The 19741-nt window shown below is 38.4% G+C and overlaps 1 protein-coding gene across 1 annotated transcript in view; it reads left to right on the top strand.

The window, feature by feature from the left end:
* PARD3B (par-3 family cell polarity regulator beta) overlaps positions 1-19741 on the top strand; it is a 397127-nt gene that overhangs the window by 256944 nt on the left and 120442 nt on the right. The window contains exon 18 of the mRNA XM_035893042.1: positions 961-1195. Coding sequence (XP_035748935.1) covers positions 961-1195 — 235 coding nt within the window. The remainder of the gene's footprint in view (positions 1-960; positions 1196-19741) is intronic.

Below are 19741 nucleotides of genomic sequence, written 5' to 3'. Positions count from 1 at the left end.
CACCTTCACTTAGCACTGCTGAGGGCCAACTCAATAAAGCACATAAGCAAGTGATTTCGTCCAATTGTGGTTCATCACATTTTAAAAGCTGCTTGTGTCTTCCACTGAATAGAGGTGTCTTTGCAGTACCCCATCCAACCTTGACTGGGTTTAGTGTAAAGTGTTTCACAGATCTCTGTTGGGGTGGGGGTGGGTTGGAGGATTTAGAACTCAATCCTTAAATAATTATATTTTTCAACTTCAAGAAGCAGCTGCCTTCTTCAGATTACATTAAAAATTATCTTGCTTGTTTTACAGAGCTGTCTACAATTCCCCCTTCTCCAACCAGGAAATTTGTTTCCTGTTATAGACAAGGCAGAGTGTATTGATAGCACCCTGCTGCTCATTCTGTCACCATGGGCTTATAGACCCCAGTCTGGAAATATGTCTCCTTTAGCATGAAGCATAAAGCTGTGCTTGGATCCTGAGCCCCCCAAATAGAAACAACACAGCTCTTCTCCAAACAGACAGAACGCTTTCTGTATTTCTTGTTCAGCCATGAAAATAGAAAGATTTCACGGGAGTGAATGAAATAGTTTTGTTACGTAGGTTGGTTATGTCAGTCACCAGAATCCCGTGTTGAAGTAAGCTCTCAGTGTTTGCATCCCAGCGTGCCAGTTTTCTTGAGCTGATGGAGGTTAACAAGCTAGATTTCAAATAGAATGTTGTTTTGCATGTCAGGATTTTTGTATCAGGAATAATAACTAGAAAACAAGTTACTAGAATAACTCTGTATTTAATTTACAATAGAAATCTGATTGAATTCGCTAGATATGTTTAGTCTGCTTTTTAAATTACTCAATTAAATGAGTAAGCGTTGTGAGTCATTTGAGCGCTTTGTGGATGTTCATGCTGTATTTCATGTATTTGCATTTTGGTGACCCCTAGCCATCCCCACTGCTTCTTTTTCATTCTGTGCAGATGGTTTCTCTGATAAGAGCTCTCACTCTGGTCAAGAAGCTCAGAACATGGAATCTGCCCCTCCAGGGAACCCTGAAATAGAAGATGCAGAAACCAAAGCAAAAAAAGACAAAAAAAATAGAGAGAAAGAGAAGAAAAAGGAAAAGGGCAAATCTAAAATCAAAGAGAAGAAAAGGAAGGAAGAAAATGAAGATCCAGAAAAGAAAAAGAAGAAAGGCTTTGGTGTCATGTTGAGGTATGCCATTTTAAACAGCAAAACAGCCACCCATTCTCATTATAATGTAGGGAACAACTGATACTCTCATAAAATAGTGGAAAAATTATTTCACTTGGACTGAAAATAATGTTTATGTTATTTAAAAAGAAAGCAGTTTATACTTTTACACCAAACTTGTAGCTGAGGCAGAAGACGTTTGGCAGACAAAATGTCGTTTTGTGCCTTTGAAATTCATTCCCATATGTCAGAAAAGATTCAAGGTTTCAGGCTAAAAACAAGCGTGTGTCAGTGGGGGAGGTTTTGTGGGGAATATTTCTGAGTAATACATGACCCACTCCCACGCTCAGACCCTTGCCTTCTCTTCCCTTGCTTATCTGCTTCCTTTACAAGCTTTGGGGAGAGCAGGATTGCTCGTGTTACTGTAAACAGTCTAGTAACATTTGCAGTTGCTGAAAGCCACTAGCTGTGATCAAATCTTAGCTTCGCAGCTTCACCCATTCACCTGCCATGGTCAAAAGCTCACCGTCCTCCCTACCCAGCACGCAAGTGTTTGGATTTCTTCTGTGATTATTGATTGGTTTTGCATCTCTGGAATCATCAGATATTAGAGAAAGTTCTTCAGGCCATTTCCTTGCTGTTGCTGGAGCCTTTGGTGCTGTAGGCACTCTGGCTGCGATCACCCCTGCCTCTGGTACCTGTTTATTGAGGATTAAAGTGTTACCATTTAAGTAGATCTTTGCAATAAATATAGGGTATGTGAATGAAATTTAATGATCACCTGGAAGAGATTAGACTGTATGATCATGTGGTTATTTGTGGCACTGAACAATTAACGCTGGCTTTAGGAGGCTACTGGTGTTTCTTAGTGTGCTGTATTGTAGACAAGCCAAATGCATACAAAAGCCACAATCATCACTTAGGCAAAGTTGCATTTAACTAGTTATCTAAGAAATTCAGCTGCAAGATCATTCACTTACAATGATACTCATTAGGGCAGTGGTACACAAACTTGCATTGGAGCTTTCTGTTGGTATGTCCTCTGGAGTCAAATGGCTTGTGTTTATATTGACATGGAAGGTTTAAGCTGACTTTCTTCCATATATCATCAATAGGAATCCTCAATATTGTCCTAACTTTTGAACACTGTAGAGATATTGTCAAAAATATGCAGGCATGCTTATGTGCTGAATTTGCATGATTTCAGCAGTTGTTAGTGTTCGTATGATGAAGGTGCGTGGGTATACCAGTCTGCATTCAAATGGGGCTCTTTAGGAATGCTGAGGAGTCACATACTCACACCTGTGCGTTGCACGTGCATTTGTGTTCATACTGTTTAAAGAAATAGGGCTTAACATGGAACAGTAGTCAAAACACTGAATAATTAGGAGGGTGACTTCAACAACTCTCTTGTGTATCTTAAGCTTTATTTCTATTTTAATTCTTCTTTTTAACTCTTTGGCGTGAATAGGGATGTTGGAAGAGGAGGGGAGTGACACAGAGGTCTGACAAAAGCATAAGTGTTCTGTTTCATGTGTCACTGGCAGATTCGAAGTTTGAAGTGCAAAGTCTTGCTTACGGGGGCGCGATGCCTGAGCCAGAAAGAACATGGGATGACATCAGAATCCAAAACAAGCGATTGTAGCTGGCAATCTGATAGTTTGGCAAAAATCTGATAATGTTCAATATGCAAAGCTGGGAACAATAGGTTACCATTCTTAGTGATTCCTTTTTTCAGAATATATTTCACATTTTGGTTGTACATGAGCTTTATACGTCTGTTCTTTTCATAAACTTGCTTTTTGTTTAGGTTGATAGTCTTCCTAGCAGACAGTAATTTTTAATAGTATTTACTTATCTGTATGGCTGCACAGAATGGGAGTTTCTATCCCACACCAGTGAAAATCTGTACAAAGCCACAAAGATGGAAGCAACAGGTTGTAATGAACAGAGAAGGAGCTGTTTGTAAGAGCTAAGAGTTCAACTGGGAGGTTTTTAGAGGTTCTGTGTCCTCGTCAGTGTTTTTTCCTAGAATTTATAAAATTGTTCTGGAAAAGAAATTCCTTCCTGAGAAGGTGAGGGTCCTAGGGAATCCCAGCCATGATAAAAGTGAAAGAAGGGTGGTGAGCTCTAAAGACTGAACAAGAGCAAAGTGTGTGTTTACAAAAGAATTGGGGACCATATGTCCTGCTCAAGATGAGCAAAACCAGGATGGTATTTTTTCAGGGAGAAACTGTTGTGCATGACAAAAACCCAAAAACAATTAATCTGAATGTTTTTAAAAGAAATAATAGCAAAGTAATGGGGGAACTTAGGGTCAAATACTGACTGAATGCTAGATTCAAGAGGTATTTTTCAAACCGGAGTTTTGCACTGATGTGAGGAGTGAGTGTCAGGGGAGCTAGGGAGGAGGAGGCTGCAGTAAGAAGGTTTGAATGATCAAGTGTTTTAGCAGCATGGATGGAAAGAAACAGCCAGATTTTCTGTGACATTGTGGAGATTAAACTGGCATGATTTATTGGTAGAACATCTGTGGAAGGAAAGAGAGAAGCTCAAGATGACAAAGTTGTGAGCTTCTGCAACAGGCAAGGTGACTAATAATTCTTGGTAGCTTAAGAGAAAGAAGTAGAAAGAAGTATTTAGAAACAGATGAGCTCGGGTTTTGACATGCTGAGTTTAAATTGGAAGGGGAACCTGCTACAGGAGGCATTAGAAATGTGAACACCTAAGGAAATCTGTAGTGTGCCTTTTGTAGGTATGGTGATAGTTGTACTGTGGGAGACCACCAAAATGAGGAACAAGGAATGGAGCCCTTGCTAGACCGACCAGAGAGAAACACCCAAGAGAAAAGAAGTTAAGAAAGCAACTGGCAGGAGCGGGAAGAGGATATATCTGCCTGGGGCTGGGCGATGCCATGCATTTTTTTAAACTAGTCTAGTGACTGCAGCCATGTAACTAGTTGATCTTGACGTTAACTGGAACCCCATACAGATATGTTCATGCTGTTTGCAATTTGTGGGCTGCTATGTTCAGAGCTATTTCAGCTGTGCCTGTGTAGTTCTGCTGTGCTATGTAGATGCATCCAAAGAGGAAAACAGACTTGCTGAACCCATGTCAAGATTGAGTTAAGTAGGAGATGATCATCTGTGATAAAAGCTCCAGGACCAGAAGGACAATGAAAATATTTATGAGATCTCGCCAGAAAGCTCAGTGCTAATGAAGACACATGCACTTTCTGGCAAATGACTAGGTTTTAGGTGTAAAGGACAAAAAAGAAAGCAGAACTTGAGGCTGAAGCAGGTGCTGGAAGTGTCATACTTGTCTACGGTGGGGGGTTTGTGCTATACTTGCTGGGTCACATATACAACTATAACAAGTTTTATCTTGATAATATGTCCATGTGCATTGGCTTGTTTCTGCCTTATAATCAATAACAAAGCATTTAGAGATATTAAAACCCAACCCAAGTATTTATCTGTAGTACAAGAAGCGCTGAGCTTTAGTCTTTTGCATCTGAGATTTTTGAACATATTGGAATTGCTACTGCATTGCTTTTTTACTTTTTTTTTTTTTAATTTAACAACAGAAAATAGCAAAGCTGTTAGCAGTTGCTAACAGATTTCACTTAGTGCCTCATCTGTTGCTCAGCTGCTATTTACTTGTAGTTCCTGGTCTTTTTTTACACATACAAAAAAAAAAAAAAATGATTGCTTTCCTGCTAAGCTTTTCCTGGATTGAAGCTTTATTTAGGTGACTGTGATTCAGGGAGACCATCAAGAAGCCATGCTTTTATTTTTGTAATCACTGTTTTTAAAAAAAGTCCTGTTGTTTTACCCAGTATTAACTGGAACTCTTGGCTGCAGCATTTTAATGACCATGGCATTTGGAGAAAGTAGGTTAATACACTGGAGATTTGAAATGCGGATGACACTTTTTATTACTGACTAGTTAAGTCTCTATAATGCAAAGTAGTATTTTACCGTGGTGCATACTGCACAGTGTTTGTGTTTTCTTGTTTGGTTGGTTCTGATGCATATATTGCCTGCCTGAGTACTGGATGTGCATATGTGCTGTCCACAGAACAACAGAAGTTGACTCTGTTAACTGTTTGCATATAATATCGGCTAAGCAAGCATTATATTGTACTTTTTGATGTTTTCTGGCATATTGCACCATCACAGCTCACTAAATAACCCACTGCTAGACAACAGACGGCAAAGTAAATTGATATTGTGTATCAGGAAAACAGCAACATTAAATACTTCCATTATTGGAGCTGTGACTGAAATGTATGCTGCAGTCTCAGGAAAAAGCTGGTGTCTAGCATCTATGCTGAAACTCTTTGGGAACAGAAGTAAGACTCAGTTCTATACAGATACGTAACAGCGGCAAGATTACGCAATACCACATTCAATTCTTGGTTCATCCTTTTTCTTGCATTGAGCTGACTGATTCTTTCAGGGCACGGTGAGTCTTGAGGAGACTGCTGGACCGTAAATGAGCTTCCCTGTACTTCTTTTTGAAGGTGTTTTGTATTTTCATGAGCAACACTGTAGTGAAACAGCATATTTGTGCCTTTGAATAAAGGTACTGTGTAGTGTCATTGGTTTAGAACTGTCAAAAGCCTTGGTGAGGTGGCTCTGTTGGTTGTTTGGAAGGATTAATTAACCCCTTGGTGTGCAGGGTGTTAGAAATCCCTGATGCTGAGCACTAACGCAAAAAGCATTATCACTTAGCACTGGGAATGCAAAGCTGATCTAACCAAGAGGTTAATTAAAAAAAAAAAACAATTATTCCTCATTTTGCTAGGTGATGAACTCTAGATTTTAAATTTGTGTTCCATAGTTACTTAATTGCCATGCTTTGAAATACTATCAAAATACTCTTTTCTAACAAAGGTAGGCTTTGTGTTGGTTTCTAAATTAAGTTGCAGAAAGACTGAACCTTTAAATCACCAGGGAAATGTGCCCTCTGCTGTGCAGTGCTGCTCTGTATCCTAATCCCATAGCAGTTGTTACAGTCCTGGTGTATAATAAACATAAGTCTATGGCGCTCTCACTGCCTTTTCCAGATAGTGATTGTAAAAATTCTGGGCAGCCCTTTCAGCTTTATGGGTATGAAGGTGAGTTAGCTAATGGACTGCAGCCACACCAATGGCATTTTAATAGGTAGCTCCCCTAGGCAGAGACCAGTAGGCTGAAGTCATAATTTTTTTGTGGTATAAAAATCTAAGAGCAAGTATGTAACTGGTGACTCAGAGTAAATAGTTTTGCCGAACTGGAGTGCAGTGGGAGAACACCCTCTCAATCAGTCTTGATTTTTAAGCTGGACTGGGGGGGGGAATCAACCTTCTTCATATAAGGGAAGTCTTGTCAACTTGACTTCACTAGTTCACTAACAAATATTTTCAAAATTAGTACAGGTGAGAAAATGTCCATCTCTCACAAATATTGCACATAAACCATGACTTGCATATTTGTGCATGTATACATGTAATTGCAAGTGCAGGAAGCAGGAATATATATGTGCGTATTAGTTACATTTGCTTTTTTCTTTTCGGAAACAGTGCACTTTCCCACATAACAGTTCATCTTAAATTATTTACCTTCCATTTCACAGTATGAGCCATGAATATTTTATTTTTTGTCCCCTTAATTTGCCAATTTTCCTTTGAGCTAAGTGCCTTAGTGATTTTAATTTTTCATTCTCGTTGGAAGACAGAAATGACCCTTTTTTCATTATTACTATTATAGGCCTTGAGCTCAGAATGATACTTTTTACAACCAGCACTGTTGAGCCTGTAATGGTATTGCAGAGTAGATAGCATAATATACAGATATTGACTTCCATTAAGTGTAGCACTATGATAGCTTATGGAGAGATTTTTTTTCTGCTCTGTGTTGCCCTGAGAAGTTGAGCGTTGTAGAAGAAAAGTTAGCATTCTAATGAAGAAAGAGCGAATCATAGAGATGTAATTTGCTGGAGAGAGGCAGCGTATGTAACTTTTTAATGTATTTATATGTATGTACATATGATGCTGGAAATCAGTATAGATGTGGATAGATTAAAAAAAACAAGATGAGGTTAAATTATACTTTAATTAGGCTAAAGTTATTTTAGAATTTTTTTCCTCAATAGCAAAATTATCTGAGATGGATCATGCCTGTGTATTTGATAGACAGCATCATTTAATGAGGCAGATGAGTTATTTAGAGGCCTTGACTTCCTTTTGACAAATAAAATTCCCACTTTTCAAACAGGTATTGGTAAATAAAACTCCTGTTTCCTTTAAAGAGCACAAGAGCATGAGGGAGAGGAGATACCTAATCAATCTAATATATCTTGAGTTTGTCAAGTATTTTTAACTAAAAAAAGACAAACACCTCAATTTACGTGTATGACTTTCTCTTCCTCCACCGTATTGATTCCTCCTTGGCTGCATTCATAGTCAGACTAAAACAGAGAAAATAAGGGGGTTTTGTACTAAAGTGATCATGTGGACTGCCTACTAAAGGCTTATTTGTTTAATTAAGCATCTGTTCTCTTCTTAATATGCATGCATAAATCTCATTAACGTTAGATGTATGCAAGTGCAGTGAAGAAGAATAGACCCCTTACTCTCATTACTGAACTCGGATAACAAGATTTATATTTACTTAACAGATCAGAGCAGAGAGTTCCCTCTGACTATTTAAAAGGCCTGGAAATCACAAACTGTTTGCAAGGAGCATGCTTTTTGTGAAATAGTTGCATGCTCACTTCAAGTTGAAATATCATTATTCAAGCCATTACTAAGAAAAAAAAAAAGAAAAAACAAACAAAAACCCCCCAAAAACCAAGCAGCGTGCTTTGTCTGTAAGGATTAACTTTGTGCACTAATTTCTGTGATGTGAGTATTTCAGTGTATACTTGCCTATGTGATATTGACCCCTGTGCATGCCACACCTGCTAAAAAAGTAAACTCCAGTCCTATTGGAAATATGTCCAGGTTTTTGCTGGAGGTGGCATATTTCTTCTAAGTGTCTGTCTCCTCTCTCCCAAGAAATGTCTTCTGCAAAAAAAGTCCTAGAAAGCAAAGTGTATTCTTGGTGAATACTAAACACTGTGGCAGTTTATCCTTCATTCACTGTACTTGGCTGTTACATGTTCTAAAATCCACCTCTTATCTGAGGATAAAACTTAATTCCAGATTTTCCATATAAGTTATGGTACATTGGGTATTTCTGTATGTAGTGCGGATGCATTATGGTCAAGGATATATGAGGGTTTAAAGCCATGCCCACAAGAATTTGAATTAAGGCTTTCTGAACTGCATTTTAACCAGTAAATACATATTTTGCTCAGGAATACAGTGTAGAGTTTGAGTTTTACCATGAGACACAAAAAAACCACCAGTTTTGTTGACTTTCTGTTTCCGTAGCTCTTGTAACATGAACTTGGTAAAAGGGGGGGCTGGGGAGAGAGACAATTAACAGAAATTACACAGAATGGGGCTCCTGACAGATTCCTTAACTACAAAGTGCTGGCAGGTGCCAGTTTATTAGGTATTGCCATTAACAGCCATCTGTAGAGAAAATGAAATGTACTCATCTCACTGAATTATGATTTATGCCAGACAAAGCAGTCAAACCAAAGTAATATTTATATTATAATGCAGAGTCATTGATTAAATGCACATGGCATCTCAAATCCAGTTGACATTTTAAGTTGAAATGATTGCAGACATGTAGCCATTTATTTAACTATTACTTTAAAAAATGTGTCTCTACTTGTTATTAATAGAAGAAAGTCAGACCTGACCAATATTTCAATAGGCTGACCTTTTGTTTTGCTGACATATAGAAGGAACAGAGCTCCTTTTGGGGTAGTCACAATTTCAGAGCATATGAAGTATGCTAGCTTCAGAAAAAACTGACCCCTTTGAACCACTCTGTCTCTTTCTTCCCTCTTCTCTTCCACACAGAATTTCTGAAAGAAGGTGGACAAGAGATGGTTTAAGAGATAGGAAAATAGTCTGAGAGAGGCTTTGTTCCAAGTGCCTGCTCTGCTACTGATTTCTTGGGTGACACTTGTTAACTCACCTAGCTGCTCTGAGCCACAGTTATCCTTATACAAAGGTTACCCTCTGTGCTTATAAAAAATAAAAATAACAGAATTTCCCTGCTTCACAGGTTCGTTGTTCAGATAAATATGTCAAAAAATATATATTCAAAAACTAGTCTGGCTGCTCCTGTAAAAGTATAGCAGGCAAATAGTTTTATTTTTAAGGAAATGAAAAAGTAGTAAGCTTCTGTGTGATTTTTCTCAGACTAATTTTCTCTCTATTCTCAAGGAGTCTTTCATTTTACTTTTTTCCAGTGATTCCAATTTTTCTCATTTGTTAATGTCCTGTTGCCCAGTCTCTTATTTCCATGCAGCATCTTTCCACTCTCTTTTTAACCTTGTCTCGTTATTGCTTACCTTCCCATCCATTTCTAGAAAACTTTGGTCTGTTCTCTCTTTGGAAAAAAATGAGAAGCAAGCCTAGCCCAGTTTGCTTGAAAGCACAACCTTCTGCTGTTGTACCGTTATTGAGAATTGTTTGACAGAACACTGGGTTGCTCACCCTTACCCCTTCTTGCTACTGCTAGTGTGTGAGGTGCCAAGCTGGGGTTTCCTCCTCCTCTCTGTACTACCTCCTAGCTACAGATATCCTTACCTTCAGAAATGCCACTTGGAATATAATGAATTGTGGTTGACCTTCTATCTTTTACCCTGATTTTATGCCTTCTTGCTAGGAAAAATTGATTTGTCATTTCAAATTTAACATGGGCAAACTCATTTTTTCTCTGCAAGTTGTTCTTCTTTATGTCCTTACTCTGTCATCATGGAAACTAGCAGCATCTTCCCCCTTTCACAAAAGCCCCTTAATGGGATGTCATCTTTCAGTGAACCTTAAACCCGCTCAGTTGGGGCAGTGTCTAAAATTTGCTCTCTTCTTACACCACACACTGAAGATGTGGCCACACAAAAGAAGTGTCTTTCCTTTCTTACTCTTGCCTGCCCCCATCAGCACAGCATCACCTTTGTCTTCTTCCCAGTTTGGCCTGCATTAACAGACCGGTCTGGTAACGTATTGCTTTGAGCAACCATGAGCACTTGCCAGCCAGCCTGTGCCAGCAGTACACTTCCTACTGCAACATGTTGCAGCATGTCTGGGCAGAAAATATTTTATATAGCCCTTCAACTTCCCTGAGGTTTGCCTCTGCTGTAGAACTTCCGTGATGTGTATGACCATTGGCAGGACTAAATGAGTGATGAAGTAAGGCTTTATATCCTTTCCACCCTAGCTCCTGCTTTCTCTCTCTCCCCACCAGTAGTAAATGAGAAAAGATCTTTACAGCTTCCTGCTCTGCACCAGTTTGGCCGTGTCACATTCACCTCCACCTCTCCTCATTTGTTTAGAATCTGTTAGGATGCGAATGCAAGGGTGAAGCACTGATCTTTATCCAGCGGCTCCTCCTTGTTTCAGCTCTGGTGTTAGCTCCATCTTCTTCTCACCTGCAGCCCTCCATCCTCTGACAATGCTTGTTTGTCACCAGGTTTCTTCCCTTGTTACTTTCTCTTCCTCTCTCTACCCCATTCTGCAACCCGGGCTCTCTGTTATCCAAGGTGTCACACAGCTTATGCAGAGCCTTGACTAATAAGCCTAGCAGAGTTTGTTAGTTTGGGATCTGCCCAGTGTGTGTGTTGCTTCTACTCTGCACCTTGTCATGAGGAGCGACTGCTCTGATTTCTCAGTGGTTGTGATGCCGCATGATGTTTACCATAGAAGTTAATTATGCTGTTGAACGCTCCCCTCACAGAAATATTTACATTCAAAGAATCTTCCCCTGCTTGCTTCCTTTGTTCAGTGGAAATGACGTCTCTAGGGTCTTGGCTTGGAACTGGGGCATTTGAGAGAATTTGATCTTGCTCTTTAGAAGTCTTTGACTAACTCTTAGAGGTGAAAATGAAGATGTCTTCTCCCTTTTCCCCTTCTGTTCTTGCAACTTCCCACTTCTGTCCTATTCCTTTTTTTTTATTATTGTTGAGGAGAAACAGTAATGAATTAATAGAAAGGAACTTGGGCAAATATAAAATGTTAGCCAAATGCTGACATGAAAAAAACCTTATCACCCTCTGTGTGTGTGTGTATTATGTAAACTCTGAGATACGTGTCACCACTGGTTTAGGAATTAAAAAAAAATTCAAGTCTTAAATGTTGACTCACAAGGCGAAAAAGTGCCTTGTAGTACAAGTTACGCAGGCCACTAAATATCTGCTATAGTTCTTCAGCATTTAACTTCAGCATTAGACTTGAAGTAATGAACTGTATGCCTGTGCCATTCCTTGTCCCTTATTTGAAGGTAGTGAATACCTGGCCTCACACTAACCCCAGATTATCAGGTTGGTTGTTAATAATATGTAAATAGTATTGTAAAGCTATTTTCTGGTGACAGAAGGCCACCACTGTTGTCTGCTATTTTCATTCTAGCCAAAGAACTTTAGTGAGTAATGAGTCGGGTACTGCTCATTCTACCTCTGTTGTCTTTTTGTTTAACTTCTTATCCTCTAATGTGGAAATCTGTATTACAGTAGCTTAGTATAACAGACACCCTAATGTTCTGGTTTTAATTAAAATTAGATTGAGGAAATAAACAATCCAAAGAAGTTAGTTCCTTTTTTTTTCCCCCCCTAAATATGCTTTCCATATCCTCTCCTGCATTTGGAAGTGCTTGTTGCCACTCACATGCTCTTGAATTGTTCAGCCTCCCTAAAAATAGTGAGGAAGGACTGTCAAGGAAGCTCACTTTCATTCGTTTAGTCGTCTTAGCAATAGGTGTTAAATTATTGAGTTTTGTCTGTTTGTTTTGATGCAATCTGCACTGTAAAATACAGTTCTTAATTTAAAAACTTTGTCAAAATGTGAAGATTTCACAAAACCAAAATTGCACTGCTCTTGAGAAAAAAATCCACGATGCAGAAAAAAATCCAGCTGCAGATCATTTTTACTATGACTAGAATATATACATACTCGCACACACACACACAGAGTGAGTGACTTGATCTAAATTACTCAAAAAAGAAATTAGCAAATACTTATTTTCTTTAAAAAGGCAGATTATTATGAGTGTAAGTGCTGCAATAGGTTAATGTACCTCTTCATCTCTAAAGACCTCCGCCCTGTCTTTTTCTTAATGAATTCCTATTTAGGCTATTTTAGTTTGGTTGTCATTTGTTGCTTCCCAAACCATCAGTCATCTGCAGCAATGGAAGGTGCTGTAGGCAGGCTTAGGCAGAGCTCCAGGAGCTCTGGGCTGAAATGGTTTGGGAAGATGAAGAGAAATTTTTAGGTACACATCCGCTTTGAATTCTCCCTGCCCATAGCGGTAGTGTTAGCTGCTTTGTTCCTACATGTGAGATGTTTACTAATTTCAGTAATTACAAAGTGTAAGTTTTATTTATCTATGTGTGGCATGAATGCTGACAATGTTCTGTAAGGCCACGATGAGACCTTTAAATCCTATGATGCCAGTTCTCTGTAAAGTGCATAATTTGTTGATTTGCCGGCACCCAGTGAGTGGTGAAAGCTGATTTGGGATGCAAGCTAGCTAATTCTGAGTGGGTAACTGGCTTTAGTCCCCAGTGTTGTAATAAAGCGGATTTGGGTTTATTGCATCTCCTGCGTGGAAATGATTATTAAAAATCTGTGTTGTAGAGATATTTCAGTGTTTTACAAAGACTTACATATTTCTGCATGCTTAGAGAGGGGAAGAAGGAAGCCACGCTTATATAAAATATGTGCTCTAGCGGTCTAATTAGAAGCACACCAAGTTTTAGGCAGTCTAAAGCATGCTAACAAAAATATTCCAATAGCGGTATATTTATCTAGTTCATTCTTAACATTTATTCTGGCTTAAATACCAGCTTCCTCTACCTTGTGTGAGCATTCAGTTTGGGGAAAATGAGTTTAATCTTTTTTGGTTTTAGGCTAGAGTTTAAAGAAATTGAAAGATAATGTTCCTGTCGTAATGGGATGAAAGACCACTACTGGCCCTAGACCTCCTGCAGAAAACTTACATTATACCATAAACTGCTGTCCATGCACTTGTATGCAATTGAAAGTGGAGCATAGACAAGATGATCTTTCACTGGGGAAGATTTTAAAAAAGAGAGAGAGAGAAAGAGAGAAAAGTAACCAACAGTCCTAGAGTAGGGGGGGAAAAGTGAGGATCGAGGTTCAGAATAACTAAATAGTTAAGATTTACCTCAGCAGTTTAATAACTTCTTGAAGCTTCAAGCCAGCAGAGCAAAGCAATAAATGACAGCTGTATTATATACCCTTCTGTCTTCTTTGCTCTAGATCTTTATTGAAACAGTGCATTCACACCATAGTAAAAGGCTACAGTGGAGCTGAAATTAAAATATGAAGTAACTCTTTTGAGAAGGGTGTTGATTATGTGTATAGATTTGTGCTTGTGTATATAATTTGTGCATCACACATGGAAACTCAAATTTTTCTACCTTTTCTGTTTTAAGCTGTTACCTGTGTTCTTGTGTTTTTATGGAACTGGTAGATTAGCATGTAAATCTTTTAAAGTATTGTATAATTAATTTCCAGAATATCAAGTAAGGGCTGGGTCTCTTTCTTTGACAGACTATTTCCGTCTCTATAATGAGAACAGCAAAAGGTTAGGAAAGGAAGTGGCGGATTTACATGTTTGACTACTATAAATATTCTAGGGGAGGGGAACAAGGAGGTGCTTAAGGGCTACATAAGCTAAAATAGGAGCTTCTTTGCAGTAGAATAGCCTCATTGCATCACTATATATCTCACTCATCTACTCAGGGACACAGAGGCACTCAAACGTGTTGAAACAGCCCACGTCTGGAGAAAAACATGTTTTAACAGGGTATTGTATTAATGGCTTCATGGGATACCAAGACCATTTGTTGATCTTGGCTGTCAGTTTATTGTCTTTCTCAGTCTTTGTTTATTTTGTGTACATCAGCCATTCACCCCGTACCTTGGGACACAAATTGCCTATAATAGATCAAGTTTACTGGTCAAAGGTTAAGTCACTCTCATGAGGCTGCTTGCCTGTGATGGCATTGGTTTCTGTGGGCTTTGATACCGTATTTGTTGCAGTAATATTGTAGTGTCTTCACGCAATCATTAAAGCTCACTAGAAAGTCCTAGTGTAACTGTTCCAGGTAGATGACAGCTGGGTGAATTTGGGTTGTCATTAACTCAAGCAGATTTCTTTGTGAGGTGTCTTACGGTTGTCTTTAGAAAATGCCAGCCAGATTGAAACTGGGACCTCTCTCTTGTGTAGAGAGAAATCCTTGTCTAGGGGGGCTAACAATTTATGCTGTCCAACACTGTTTAGACCAGCTCCATCCTTAAGTTTCCACAAAGCTAAATGGAAAATTATGTTGAACATCTAGGTTTGTGTTTAATAACCACTATGGAAGGCAGATACAGACCTAAAACAAACCTAGAAATACAAAGGTTGATACAGAAATCTGTAATATAAATCAGAGGAGATTTCATATACAACAGTGATCAGAGGAGGAGGAAAAGTACAAAATTAAATTGGTTGCATAAAATGTCATGCTAATTTATAAAGTAAAAGAAGATTGTAAATGAAGCACTGAAGTATGAGGTTTTCCTTTGTTTGTAAATACTGACTTTAAATGAGCTTTAAAAAGCAATTTAAAAAAAAAAAAAAAAAAAAAAGAAGAAAAAACAAACCCAAGTTGGTAGCCTTCTTAAGGATCCAGTTTCAAAGTCTGACCAAACAGAAGAGAGGGAGACCAAAATAAAACATTAGGGAGGAGGAAAAAAAAAAACCAACCTAGAAAGCAACTTAAATTGATATAATGTCTGCATACAGATAATTGAAGCCATGAGATTTAATTAAAATCACCAAGTGGATGTTGCTATCAAGAGTGAGACAGTGAGGCTTAAACAGATTTGTGTGAATGAGTACGGGGAATTTTAGGAGCAAGATAAGAAAAAGAACAATTTTGCTATTAGCTATAGAGAAAGGTATTCACTGAAGAACAGCTCAAGCTGTGGGCACTTTTCAGGACCCCTGGGTACCAAATTTCAAGGCTAACCAAATGCTCTATAAAAGCATCTTGTAATCAATTGTATTGAATGGCACAGACAAGTTGCATTGAGTCAACACAGATGACAATCCATTTGGCTGGGCAAAGAAAGATCGTTACAAACCTTTAATACGGCAGTTTCGGTTCAGTGTCTGTCCATGTTGGAACTTGGACTTGTAATAGTTGCACTGGTCTCTTGAAAAACAAAACTATTAAAGTCAATATACTGTAGCAGTTCTGAAACACAGAAAAAAGCAAGCTGGGAGAGTACTGTAACAAGCAGGTTTTAGAATCTGTTTCTTTTAAAGCACAGCTAACATTTGTGCATTTAAATGACAACAGAAAAATTCCAGAAGCTCGCATTAAATTTGCATGACCCGTGATGAGGTTGAGAGTAAAAATGTTCATTGTTTCATGGCAAAAGTGGAAGGCATAGGGATCAGCTACACAAGTGATCAGACCTGATTGCAGGAAATGCAATAGAAGTACCAACTGAGGCAGAGCAGAGTGATCAGAAGGAAGGGTTTGGGGAACCTAAGTAACCAACAGTTATTTCAAAATAGTGGAGAGCATCCTGGAGCCTGTCAGTCTTCCTGAACTAAATAGCAGATGTTTCAAAGAAATATGGATTGGTCTTAAACCACAGAAATACAAATGTGTAGTGGCTTTGTGGCAAAATTTTCCAGGCCTGAGTCAAAGCTTGCTGAGCTTCATAGAAGTCTTGTATTGGATGAGACCCACAGAGTGTTCCTGGGTACGTACAGCTGTGAGATTGAAGTGAGCTGGTATAAGTTGTGGCTAATGCTTTTTTCCTTTGGGTTGTAAGGGTGCAGGAGAATTAACTGTAGTCCCAGTTCTGTTTAGACTTCAGAGTGATGAACGGTTTTTCAGACTTGCTGGGGAGATCCTGGCTTGAAGCTGAGAGCTCGTAAGGTCCACTTCTTCCCTGAACAGTGAATCTAAAAATGGTACCAGTGAGGTTTTGTGTTTCTTTCAGTAACTGAGTATCAGATTTATTTATTTTTCTTCAGAAATGCCTTTTAACTGATAATCCTGAAAACGGTAGTCTAAACTTAAAGATATTTCTGCTACTCATTTATTCTCACTTGTATACAAAGATTTCTGAGACCAAATTCTTCCTTTAGCTACATCTTTACAATCACATTCTTTTGACCTGTGTTTTACAGGAGTAATTCCAGATGGCCTTTAGCCTTGTAATTAATGAAAAAGAATAAAATTCAGGTGGTTGTCTATTAGCTTTGCTGGTTGTTCAGGGCTAAAAGGAGTAAAAAGCAGGAGAAACCCATTTTATTTCCTTGATAATATATGGCTGAATGCCCAGAGAAAGCAGATCTGTGAAGTACTACTTCTGCCATGTAGCACTCAGTGTCAGGTAGGGGAGGGAACAGGCTTTTTGTTCCTGAGAATTTTTAGATTTTCATACAATTTTAGATTTTCTTGCCTGCATTGAGACAACAGCTCCAAAACTCAAATATTCCTCATGGGATAATTCTGGAAAAAGAAAAAAAAGGTTGGGTCAGTTAAAAATACTTATTTTTATTCTCGCTTTTCATTTTTAGAGCTTCTTAATAAGGGCTAAGATGGATATTAATCAGAAGAGTCACTTTGTTTAAAATCCCTAATAGCTTATTGTGAAAATACAAGAAAACTTGGCAATTTAAAAGATCAATTTGTGACATTACTGAAAAGCAAAGAAAAATTACTTACTAAACAAAAAACTGATAACCTCTACAGTTTGCTTGCTTAGTAAAATCTACCGTTCTAGAAAAGAGAAACGGTCTTTCATAGTACTTTAGGACAAGGACCATAGTGATTACTGAACATAAAAAAGTGTGCATGATGCAACTGAAAAATGTAACCTCTTTTGTAAAGTCATTGCTGCTATTAATTCTAAAAATCTGGCCTGTGACATTACTAGAACATGGAGCAGAGCTAAGAAGAACTTTTAAGTGAAAACAACTCATGATCCAAAACTGTATGTAGTAGTAATAATAAACTTCTGATAAGGCACTGACTCATGGCTGTGAGGAACAGATGGTGATGGCCAGTCAAGTCCCTGCTGCAGCCCACGAGGATCTGGTAGGATTCAGTGTGGCATTGAAAGTGTTCTGAGGAAAGTAAGAAGCCTGCTCAAAGTAAAACCAAATATCATGGGCTAATAGACAGACTGATAAGAAAGCCACTCAGCAGATTCAGCTGAAAGGTTATAGGATGAAAATGAGTAATAAAGAATAATGGCAACTCTCCAGGAGTGGAGAGGGAATACTAAACGTGAAAATCAAGGCATATCATTTCCCTCCTTTGTGCCTCTTATTTTGTTAAAAGTAGAGCTGACACTGTGTGTCATCTTCCTTTAAAGAGAAGAATACTAATTTAAGAGCTTCCCCAGTAGTGCTGTCCTCTCTGGATCGCTCTTGCCCCCATCCTGTGTTCAGAGTGGAGACAGTGCCATGTCCTGTTGGGTAAGGGACAGCGAGAGAAGTTGCAGCCACCCTCCAGTAGCCCTTCCCAGTCATTACAAAGGAGTCTATCATGTAATGTTGTAATGTGAATGAATGAACAACAGATATACAGTTAGAGATAAAATAATCACTTTTTATTCCCCTCCTTCAAGCCCTGTAACAGTAGCTTTCCAGATTTCCCCTGCGCATGCCAGCCAAGAATGTACTTTATCCACAGCCTGCCCCACAGAAGTCCCAATGCAGGACTTCCCTTTGTCTTAACCAGTTACGGTTTGTGTCCACATATAGATGCCCTTCTCAACTTGTTTCCAAAATGAAAGTTGGCATTATGCTTGTTACTGTCCAGCTATACATAAAGTGAAACAGACTTTCAAAAATCATTTACAGAAGATTTGCTGTGACTATTGACATTTTCTGACAACATAATTTTTCTTGTAGACCTTTCCCTCTCCTCCCTCTTCTCCTCACCTCCCAGTTCCTACCCTGGAAACAGCAGAAATGTATTTGGGAAAGTGAAAAGGTTATGAATCAAACTTTTGAGGTATTTTTTAATTGACCCCAGGTAGACATTTAGATGGAGCTGATAGAAAGGTTGCAGATGTTCTATATTAAAAAGTCTCTTTATATTAGATGATGCTGTGTCCTGCATCTAATGATTGAGTAGTCTCCCGTGGAAACATACATTTACCCGTAGTGCATACGGAGCAGTTTCAGTTATGTACATATTTCATCTGTCACTGAATTAACCTGAAAAGTCTATGGGTAACCAGATCCCTTGGATGGAAGGGCTGGCTTGATGTTTGTTTGATAAAGAACTTTTTTTTAGTACTAAAACTTAACAGGTTTGTTCTGAAATGAAGCCACTGATACTTCACTTAGAACCATAGGCTGCATAGACTTAAAAGCCCAGCATGTAATGTAGAGACTTTGTTCCAGTTACGTTTTTTGTAGCTTGCACCATGCAATGTAGACTGGTTTGGGGCAGGGGTGTTCCTGGGGTCTTTTTGTTTGTTTTTTCTTTAAATCCTGACTTAAGAACAGTATTGAGCAAAATTGACTATTGCCATTTGCAGCTTTATTAAGAATGGGCAATGCTGTCAGAGAAAAATAACAAGAAATCCTAGAGATTCCTGTTAAATAATACTGATGTTAGCAACATTTGGAGTAAAACAGTATGAACTGGGATTGAGTTTCAGGCTAAAGAAGTGCTAACTTTAAATCTAATTCAATTTGAGTACTTTGTTAGGGCTGGCCCTTACGATATAGCTGGGAATCAATAATACTGTATTCTGTTTCACTCACATTATATGAAGACATGATCATTTGCCTTTAAAAAAAAAAACAAAACCAAAACACCTTCATTTTTAATGTTGTAATCTTTTAATAATGAGTGGCTGAATTATCTCTGTAATTCATTACCCTCTCAGCTGTTAGATGAATGGGATATGTTATGGTTTGTCATTATTCTCCATGGTGGCAAGGAGAACAGGCTGGGGATTTTAAATCGCCTTCCACTGCATGGGCTATAGACATGCTGATGACTTGCTGTGAGATTGCATTTAGTTCCAGGATCTCTGGTGCTTCAGAGCGTAATGCATTCGGTTGCCATGATGAACAAAAGCTTCTGATGGTTTATGGAGGTATACTAGAAGTAAAATGGAAGAGAAAGACCAGAGAATTAAAGTAAAATGTTGCTTTCCTTTACAAGTGTCTAGTTGAGTACAGAGAAAAAAGTAATAAATTTTGTATCAGGAGGGAAACAAATATAATAGTTGAAATATTATACAGACATCTGTACATGAGAGTGTGTGTGTAGATATATAATGTGAAATACAGTATAATCTTAACATTGTTATGTACATACTTACGACTGCACTGGCTCATTACCCATTGCATCAAGGATGCTCAAGTGTTTATTATGCTATTTACCAAATTATAGCTATTTCCT

Source organism: Egretta garzetta, unplaced genomic scaffold (assembly GCF_000687185.1).
Source record: "Egretta garzetta isolate BGI_Z169 unplaced genomic scaffold, ASM68718v1 scaffold474, whole genome shotgun sequence".
Classification (NCBI taxonomy): Eukaryota; Metazoa; Chordata; class Aves; order Pelecaniformes; family Ardeidae; genus Egretta; species Egretta garzetta.
The sequence above is the reverse complement of the archived record's forward strand: the minus strand, read 5'-3'. Positions and strand labels throughout refer to the sequence as shown.